Raw genomic sequence first — 10,192 nt, 5'->3', positions numbered from 1 at the left:
TCTGTGAGTTCGAGACCAGTCACATCTACACAGAGAAATCCTGTCACAAAAAACAAAATCAAGGGGCTGGAGAGATGGCTCAGCTGTTAAGAGCACTGACTGCTCTTCCGAAGGTCCTGAGTTCAAATCCCAGCAGCCACATGGTGGCTCACAACCATCTGTAATGAGATTTGATGCCCTCTTCTGGTGTGCATCTGAAGACAGCTACAGTGTACTTAGACATAATAAATAAATCTTTATATTAGACATAATAAATAAATATTTTATATTATTATAAAATAATAAATAAATCTTTAGACCGGAGTGAGCAGGGCCGACCAGAGCAAGCAGAGGTCCTGAATTCAAATTCCCGGCAACCACATAATGGCTCACAACCATCAGTACAGCTACAGTGTACCTCATATACATAAACTAAATCTTAAAAAAAACAAAAACAAAATTAAATGAAAATGAGTCCTCAGGCGGTGTGTAGGGTGGTGGTGGTGGGGGAGGGTTGTGCTGAGGGATATACTCTCCCTCAGGAATTCTCAGTGTAGCCACTGGGGGTTTGGTTGGAAAGGTTTGGGGAGGGGCTGCAAGCTTGCTTCACAGCCTGAGCACCCAGCCCGTTCTGAGGGTTAGCCTGGTGCACCCTTAGTTAGAGGTTCTGGGCTTTGAGCCTCTTGTTGACTTATACCTATCTCCAGCAAGGGAGCAATGTGCAAGCATGTCTGGATACTCCAGGGACCCCACCAACACCCACAGGCACTTCATGTTCGTATGCTCATGCCAGCTAGCTCACTACTATTCACCCCCCCCCTTCCTACAGACACCACAAACAGAGGGCATCTCAGTGAGCCCAAGTCCCAGTTATGTATCTTCTCCGTGACTCTCCTCACCTGCCCACGCCATCACTAGGCATCTGCACCCCAGGGCTGCCGCAGTCTGTGTGTTTACAGAGGTGCAAAGTATCACAAAGTTGGGCTGAGGGCAGAGGAGAGACAGGAAAGGACTGGGGAGCCAAGGGAAGCAAAGACAGAATGGGGTGGGGACAGTCAGAACCAGGTTAGGTCAAAGTGATGCTTTTCTGTGTGGGCAGCAGCTCTGCTATGAAGGGCAGGTATCCAGGACACACCACAGACTAGTCATGGAATGTTAGAGTTTATCTCTGAGGATGATATATATATGTAGTGTGGCCTGGGTTGATGAGGCTGGAAATAAAATTAGTATCCTAAGAGGGCTGGTCCCAGGACAAGTCCACATGGTAGTCTGCTGGTAGGGCTGGAGTCCTTAAGGATGGATGGAGCCACAACACTGGCCTGGGGAAAGAAGACCAAAGGGTCGAGCAGTGGCCACTTTGCAAGTTACCATCCATTTGGGTTGGGTGGTTTTCTAGCTTTCTCGGGAGCCAAGGACTCTGGCACGGGGTCCCTTGGCTCTGCTCACCCTACTCTGTAAAAGTGGAGACCATCAGGGCCCAAGGTGTCAGCAGGAAGGTATGCAGTGGGGAAAAAGACAGGGAGGAGAGGCCAAGCCTCCGGAGATGCAGGTCAACCACGAGACAGTGCAGTTTGACGAGTTTATTTTTGGCAGGAGGGAAATCACTGATTGACAATACTTGCCCCGAGCATCGTGCACATCCCAACATGTGGTATTTCCCAAGTGGCACTGGGACAGCACATTCAAACATCCAGCAGAAAATTGTAACTCCCCAGACACCAACATCACCACCCCTGGGGGGACCTTTCCTCAGGGCGACTCCAGGGATAGACATGGTCAGATTTACAGTAAAATAGGAACAGAGGCAGCCAGCAAGTTTGCACAGGGAACCTCGAGCACGGTAGGCCACCCGCTCTTCTCAAACCCTGGCATGCCAGCTGTCCAGCACAGCACCATGAGAAGCAGAGGCACAAACGTCACGAGTGTTTGACCAATAGGGCTGTGTGTTTCTGGATTTTATTAGAAAGCCATCTTTGAAATACAGGGTTGTAAAATGCTGCCAGGCTCTACACACTTTTAGGATTCATCTCCGTACCCCCAACTTCACATGCTGTGACCGGGATGATTTAGTGTCATGTGGACGTCCTCATGTCCCCAAAGTCACCTCACAATGTCGCACCGTGTCAGAGGGATCTCCACCCACTGCCATTGGTGACAGGTGGTGTGGTTAAGATACAAATGTATTGTTTACAAACAGCTAGTGCAGGGGACCACAGACCGACATGGAGGATTCCAGAACAAATGGAAGACAAGAACATTAACATCCTCAGGGGTCAGGGGTCAGGGGTCAGGAAGCCCCCACTTGAGGTCAAGCAAAAGGTGTAGGCTGGAGTCCACCAACCCAAGCCACCCTGTCCTAGACGCTCGCATCGAAAGCACTTGTCTAAGAGAGGGGTCCTAACCCGGAGCTGAGAGGACCACGGGAATTGAGAGGCCAGGGGTTTCTTTTGGCTAAAGAGATGGAGTGTTTTGGTAACGTGGGAAGGATATGGCACAGAGAAATGGCTGATACTTTCTCAAGCCCACATTTTAATAAACTTACAATTAAAAGCAATACCCGTATTTACCTTAAGAAAATAAACCTCGAACATTCGTCTCCTTTCTTGGCCTTGTTAGAGTTCTATTGCTTCATTTACACGTAACTGATTAAAAATATAGATTTTTTTCAATTATGTACATAAAGCAGATTTGTTTTTTAAAAAAAAGGAAATAAAAATTGGCATTATTGGAGGTTGGTCAGATAAGGTGCAGATTTCAGAACCCTCAGAAGCTCTGTCACCCACCCAAGACATTCCACGTTTGTGGTGGCAAGGACGGGGCTCCCACCTGGAAGCTCTGCCCGGAGGGCATGGGCACACACAGCCCTGGGGCTGTAAGGCCAAGGCTTGGCCTCGAACCTGTCTGAAGCAGAGCAATATTTCTACGCTCGCTTCCCCTGAAATATTCTGGAATCTCAGTCTATTCTGCCCCCCTTTTCAAATAAGGCCCCGTGACACCGACACAAAGAGGCACAGGCAAAGATCTGAGGTTCCATCCGGGCCTTGTTCTGTGTGGAAGTCAATACACGGCAGACTCTGAAACACCCAAGACACTTAAGGCAGCGGGATCGGTTAATGACTGGTTTTCCATGAGGGTTGATGGCGTGTGCGGATCTGCCACGTAACTGTCGTTACCTGTGGAAATGATTACTTAGCAAAGGGGCAGTCTCGATTTTAATTGGCACGGGACTTGCTGGGTTCGGAACACTCAGTCAGGTGATCTGAACGACACTGACGTATCTCTGTTCTGATTGCACAGTGGTTCCCCAGACCAAGCACTGTGGGAAGACAGGCCTAGTAGCTGGCTTCATTATTTTGTGAATGAAAGAAAAATAACATTTTTTTTTTTTTAAAGTTTGACCCCTGACTTTAAATCTTGTCAACGCCAGCAACTCCCAGCAGAATTCTGGCTGAGGCCCAACCCACAGAGGACTAAGGCATTGGTGCCAACACAAAAGGGCTCTGTTCGTTCTTCAGAGGATCAATGTAACACAGATTAAACACCAAACTGGGAACGGGTGGGAAGAGACCCCCAGGCTCCAGGGAGAAGCCCTTCTCCCTGGTTTGGAGAGATGAGTCTCCCATCAAGGCAGGCTTCTCCAACCCTTGGCTCGAAGAGGCTGTGCTTCCAAAGAGGCTGAGAGGTGACTTGAGCCGCACCAGCGTGGCGGCTGGTTGAGGCCACAGGTTCTCAGGCGAGACCGGCGCGTTCCAGCTTAGGCTCTGATGTTGACTGCAGTGTAAAGTGAATGCCATGCCACACCTGAGCGGTGCTTTGGCCCTTCAGTTTTGTTTTTGTCCCCAAACTTTTGTGCCCTTCGGCATTCTTGGTGGTGGCTGGGGGCCAAAGAAGGGTGCCGTGCTTGATGGGGTGGAACACCTGTCTGTGACCCTGTCTGAGTCTGCAGCTGAGCGGTGAGCGTCTTCTAAGCATAGGCACAGTGGCTAAGGAACAGTGTGACAGCCGCTGGTCAGTTCCATTTGGTGTCAGGAGCGCAGTAGCAGCGGAGTCCGATCAGCGAGCTCCATGTGCACCCAGCTTCTGAAAGGAAGGACTTGATAGATCCAAGGGCTTCAGGGCTTTCTCTAACTGCTCTCCTCAAACCAATGACAACAGAACAACAAGGGACAGACACGTGGATTCATGGGAAAGCACATGTGACGATACAATGTCACTTCCCAAGGGAAAAAATGCAACCTCAAGACACATTTTTAACAACCTCAGAAACCATGGTAAAAGGAACTGGCTGTGTCATAAAGCATTGGGCCATTGGCAGGTACATTCCAGCCTGGTCAGAAACGACACAAGGACAGTCAGGAGAAAAGTCCTGTCAGGGGGAGCGAGATCCCATGCATGCCACGGTTGACAGTCACAGTCACTCATGTCGGGAGGCGGGCTCTCCCTGACCACATCCTTACCCCACCACACACAGGCTACCGGGGTCTATAAAATTGTCCTGTTCGTCTTCTTAGAGTAAGTATCTAAGACCGTAAAAGACTAAAAGATGTTTGGAAATAGGCTGTATACAAAAAAATTAACTTTCAGCTTAAAATAACATTCAAAAAGGCACTTCATCCTGTAGGAAAGAGATTCTGAGTTGGGTCAGCTGCTCCAAACCGTGACCAAGAGGACAGGTTTGTCTGCTTGGAAGGGGAGGTCAGTTGAAAGGAAGTTGGGAGATATCAAAATTTTTGCTTTTCTTCTTCTTCTTCTTCTTCTTCTTCTTCTTCTTTTTTTGTTTTTTCTTTTTGGTATGTTTTTAAGAAAATCGAATCTCGTAAAATGCAGTCCGTTTATGAAATCTATTAAAAGAGTTTTTTTTTCCTTTAAAATAGTTGTTTCTGTTCTTTAAAAAAACAAAACAAAACAAACCAGGTAGGCATGGTGACATTCACCCTGTGGCCCGGAGCACGGAGTCTTCCCGGGCTGCACTTAGTGAGCCGAGGCCGGGCGGGTCCCCTGAGCCAAGGTTCCAGAGTGCACAGGCACAGATGGGCCAAGGCCAGGGCTACCTGCTACAGAGTCTGTGCAGCATGCTGTAGACATCGTCTTCCCTGCTCAGGCCCTCGAAGAACGGGATGAGGTCCAACAGCTCCGTGTCTGTCATGTCGTCGAACCAGGACTGCACGGGTACCTGCAAGACACAGCGTGAGGACGCAGCAGTACGGTCACCTTCGAGTTAATGCCAGAGCAGACTGACTGTGAGGCAGAGGGTCTCCAGAGGGTCGCAAGTGTGCGTGTTTGCCCCCTTTAGCTTTCTTGCTGCAGCAGAGATGGCCACTCCCTCCCTGCTTGTTTCCAAAGCTCTTTTTACTGCACTGAATTGGCCCACTGCCCATCAGAGCCCCAGATGCCTCTCGGAGGTTGCCTGCCAACCACCAACCACAGCGCCCTCCAGGTACACCAGGCCTCTACTTAAGGCTACTGCTCTGAGCTCTGTGTAGAGAGAAGGAGAGACTTCCTGCCCAGGCTTAGCAGTAACAAGGTAAACATGGAGATGCCAAGGTTTCCCATTAGCTTTAGGTAGAGGAGGGAGGGGCAGTAGTGGAGAGGAGCTAAGAGGTCAGAGAAGAGATTAAAAAAGAAATGAGAGGCCGGGTGGTAGTGGTGCCCACCTTTAATCCCAGCACTTGGGAGGCAGAGGCAGGTGGATTTCTGAGTTCGAGGCCAGCCTGGTCTACAGAGTGAGTTCCAGGACAGCTAGGGCTACACAGAGAAACTCTGTCTTGAAAAACCAAAAGAAGAAAAGAAAAAAATGAGAGGAAATACAAAATAATTTATTTACCTCTCTATTTCCAGTCTCGGGATTGAACCCTGGGCCTTACTTGGTAACTTCTCTAACAACTGAACATCAATGGTCTTGCCTATGACATATTGTCGTTAGAAAAGAAAAAAGAAGGGGCCAGAGAGATGGCTCAGACATTAAGACATGTTGCTCTCCCAAAGGACCTGAGTTCAGTTCCCAGTACCTACATGAAGTGACCTTTGATTCCCTCTAACTCCAGCTCCGGGGATCTATTGCACTTTTCTGGCCTCTCTGGGTACTGCATGTGTGCATGAGCAAGCATGCGGGCACACATGTAAGTAAAAATGAAATAAAGTTTTTAAAAATTAAAAAGAGGAGCCAGAGAAGTGGTTTGGTGTCTAAGAGCACATGTAATGCTCTTGCAGAGGGCCTGAGTTCAGTTCCCAGCACCCACGCCAGGCAGCCACAGCCACCTGTGACGCCAGCTCCAGGGGCTCTGACACTTTCTTCTGGCCTCCACAGGTACTGCGCCCATGTGCAGAGTCTCTCTCATAAACACAAATAGGTAATTAAAAATAAAACCATAAGGGCTGCAGAAATGGCTTAGCGGTTAAGAGCACTGACTGCTCTTCCAGAGGTTCTGAGTTCAACTCCCAGCAACATGGTGGCTCACAACCATCTGTAATGGGATCTGATGCCCTCTCCTGGTATGTCTGAAGACAGCTACAGTGTACTCATTACATAGATATACAATATACATTAAATAAATAAGTAAAAAATAAAGCCATAAAAAGGAAAAAAATTTAAACAGAAGCCTGAATTTAATCAAATAGTAGATAGGAAGTCTAGCTGCTTGCCTGCAGGAGGTAAAGGGGCTAGAAAAACACTCATTACTAAATCCTAACAACTAGGCAAAAGCAGAATGTAGAAAATTCCCCTAAGACAATTAGTAAACTTTCAACAAATAAACGATGGAGAAGAAGAAAGGTTCATATCAAAGAAAAACAGATATGCTAATTGAAGCAATGCATGAACCTTTAGATCCTGACTTACAGGGACAAGATGCACAGTGTGTCTGTTCAGCAGATAAGACCAGAAACGGCTATGTGGTGTGTGGGAAGGCTGCAGAGTCTGTAGGGCACTTATTCCTTATCTATCAGAGACAAGAGCCAGGTGCAGAACGTGGCATTTGATTGACTTGATGACATGAACCTGACATTACTTATTTAAAGGGTCTCACTATGTAGCCCAGACTGGCCTTGAACTCAGAGAACTCCTCTGCCTCGAGTGCTGGGATTAGAGGCGTGTACCACCACACCTGGCAATGTAGACATAGTTAGCTGTAAGGCAGTCTGATTTTATAATTACCATTCAACTGAATATAGTTTTTCTCCCCTTACTATAAGGGGAGCTACAGAATTCTGGGCTTTAGAAGATGGTGTTTTCACAGCCGGGTGTGGTGGTGCACACTTTAATCCCTGCAATTGGAAGGCAGAGGCAGGCAGATTTCTGAGTTCGAGGCCAACCTGGTCTACAAAGTGAGTTCCAGACAGCCAGGGCTATACAGAGAAACCTTGTCTCAAAAAACAAACAAACAAACAAACAAACAAACAAACAAACAAAGAAGAAGAAGAAAAAGATGGTGTTTTCATTGCAGGCTTGAGTGAGCTCAAGAAGCATGTGTGTTTCAGGGCATGATCTGGCTTGGTGTGGTGACCCTGGCTGATCTCTTCCTGGAAGAGCCCAGTACGAAGCAGAGGGCACCAACCCCTGATCTAAGAGCCACGCCATCCTGGTGAGCAGGCACCAAGGGTGGCTATGCTCCAGGGAGCTGTATGTCGGGTGCCTTTCTGACTGGGCTTCTATGGCATCTTTCTGAGGTGGCAGAGCTGATGGTCCGATGGCAAGCCATTTCTGAATCACTTTATTCATTCTTGTGGAAGATACACTTCTGTTGAGGGGTTACCCTTGAGTCTGAGAGGTCATATGGATCTGGGCAGCTCTGTGACATTGAGGACTGACTGGCAGTGCCCACTCTGGGGAGGCATTGTGCTGAACACTTGCCAGGTCTGAGCATGGGTCTAAGCACTGAGTCCTCCAACACTCTCAGGAGAGAGCAGTGTCCCTGTCATCTTAATTGTGGTTGAAGAGGGAGGTTAAATAGTCATGTTGTCACTAAGTGGCTGAATCAAGATCTGGCAAAAAAAAAAAAAAAAAAAAAAAAAAAAAGCCAAGCCCAGAGTGCGCCCGAGCCCACGTTTCAGAACTGGCATTTAGGCTGCAGCTCAGACAGAGCCTCTAGCTCCTCCCTGGGATGACTTACTGCATTCTCAGGATGGAAGATGTAGGAGGCAGGAGAATTGTCCACGATGATCACTTTGCTCAGCTCCCGTCCCAGGCGACTCAGGTCCTTCACATAGTTCCCACGGTGGAACACACAGGATTCTCTGAAGAGTCGGGCCCGGAACACACCCCAGCGGTCCAGGAGGTCGGCAACAGGGTCTGCATACTAGAAAGACAGAGTCTTGGTGAAGGCGAGGCACCTGGCGGGGCCTGAGACTGGGACCTCCTGTGCCACAGTCTCCTGTGTGTTGAGATTACGGGCTGTGGTGAGTCACCGCATCAGGCTCAGACGTTTTGTTTTGGTGCATTTTATTAGATTTGGAAAGAAAAAAAAAAAACCCAGGTCTGGCAAGCTGTAAATTTTGGCAGCTGCCCAGAAGAGGCTAGAGAAAAGAAGTTAAGGGAGGCTGAATGGAGGCGGCGGTGGGGGAGAAGGAGGGAAGCATGCTCTTCTGAGCATTCAGAAAAGCAGACAGAGTTACAAGCTGAAGAGCCTTGCAAGAAATGGCCTAGCATTCCTCCTTGTTTTGATGCATGCCTGTGTATGTGCGTGCACAGACGTGTGTGTGTGTGTGTGTGTGTGTGCATGCGTGGGGAGGTCAGAGGCCAGCATCAGATGTCTTTCTCTATTTGTCTCAGCCTTATTTTTTGAGGCAGGGTCTCTCCTTACATCCACAGCTCATGATTCAGCTAAATTGGCTGTCCAGCAAGCCCCAGGGTCCCGCTATCTCTGCTGCCCCAGTGCTGGACGACAGGGGCACACTGGCTTTCTGCTTCCCTGCTGATGCTTAGCAATATTTATACCAACTATACCTTCTTCTCAGACACACTCCTCTTTCACTTAAAAATTACCATTGTTACGTACGTACATGCTCACGGATGCACCATGAGGTGCACCCCGGTCAGAGGGCAACTTCAGGGAACTGCTTTTCCCTCCCACCTTTAGGCAGGTTCCAGGGATTGACCCCAGACGGCCAGGCTTGTGTGGCAGATACCTTGAGCCACTTCATCATCTCGTTCGCCTCTTGGACCACTTTTTAAAAAGGCCCTGAAATAACTGGAAGCGTTTTAGGATTGTGGTAATCCCTCTCTGTCCGTGTCAGAATGCACTGCGTTCTTACAGTTCTCTCCCGTAGAATCCACCAGGAAGTTCTTATCAGTTTCCTCTCCAAAAATATCGACTCCCACCTTTATTTCTCAAGTTCTAATGCATCTTCCAGGACCAGGCCTCCTGACTTGGGAGGCTCCTGTTTCCTGCTGGGCCTCCTCTCCTTGCCCATTTACCTCACAGCTGTCAGCGTAACCACTGGAGGACATAGGACATCCTACCCCAGGCCTACTTAGAACTCCCACGGTTTGCCCACTGTCTTAGGAGTAAACACACGGAGGCATACAGCACATCTCATCCCATCCCCACTTCCTCCTGCAGGCTTCACTTGAGGCTTGAACTCAGCAGCGAGGTCAGAGCGAGGCACACAGCCAGGAAGCCCCAGGGCTGGCAACCCCTTCAGGGAGGGAGTGGACAGGAGGCTGAGTCACCAAGGCCACAGTAGAATGCACTGTGGCTGGGTCCTGGGAAAGTCCTTCCGGCTCTAAGGAATCCCAATGGGAGCAGCTGCATCTCTTGCTGAGCAAACAGCTTAGAGCACTCTCTGAGTGATGGGCGAAGGGGCATGTGAGCCGTCTACAAAGGGTTGACTCGGATGGAAAGGGGGTTCCTTTTCTCCTCTGCGACCGTCAGTGTGGCAATCAGCCTTCGGTTTTTAAACTTTTAAAAGATCGATTAAAAAAAAAAAACTATGTGCATGTGTACTTTGCTTGCATGTATGTATGTGTGGGCGCCATGTGTGCATACAGTGTCTACAGAGGCCAGGCGAGGGCATTGGATCCAATGCCTGGAACTGGAGTTACAGATAGTTGTGAGCTGCCATGTGTGTGCTGGGGATTGAACCTGGATCCTCTGCAAAGGTGGCCAGTGCTGGGCCATCTCTCCAGTCCTGGTGATCATCTTTTAGGTTAGTGTCTAGGGGCTCCCGCTTGCAAGACCAGGATGAAGACTACACACACGGGACACGGGGGTTCATC

General features: G+C 48.9%; 1 protein-coding gene across 1 annotated transcript in view; it reads right to left on the bottom strand.

The window, feature by feature from the left end:
- Nucleotides 1-1,544: 1,544 nt before the first annotated feature.
- Ctdspl (CTD small phosphatase like) overlaps nucleotides 1,545-10,192 on the bottom strand; it is a 120,427-nt gene continuing 111,779 nt past the window's right edge. The window contains exons 7-8 of the mRNA XM_021172382.2: nucleotides 8,088-8,273; nucleotides 1,545-5,152 (exon numbers count right to left, since the gene is read on the bottom strand). Of these exons, the coding sequence (XP_021028041.1) occupies nucleotides 5,027-5,152; nucleotides 8,088-8,273 (312 nt within the window). The 3' untranslated portion in view covers nucleotides 1,545-5,026. The remainder of the gene's footprint in view (nucleotides 5,153-8,087; nucleotides 8,274-10,192) is intronic.

This window comes from Mus caroli, unplaced genomic scaffold (genome assembly GCF_978045245.1).
Source record: "Mus caroli unplaced genomic scaffold, Mus_caroli_1 scaffold_11, whole genome shotgun sequence".
Classification (NCBI taxonomy): Eukaryota; Metazoa; Chordata; class Mammalia; order Rodentia; family Muridae; genus Mus; species Mus caroli.
Note: the sequence above shows the minus strand (reverse complement) of the source record. Positions and strands in the feature narration are given on the sequence as shown.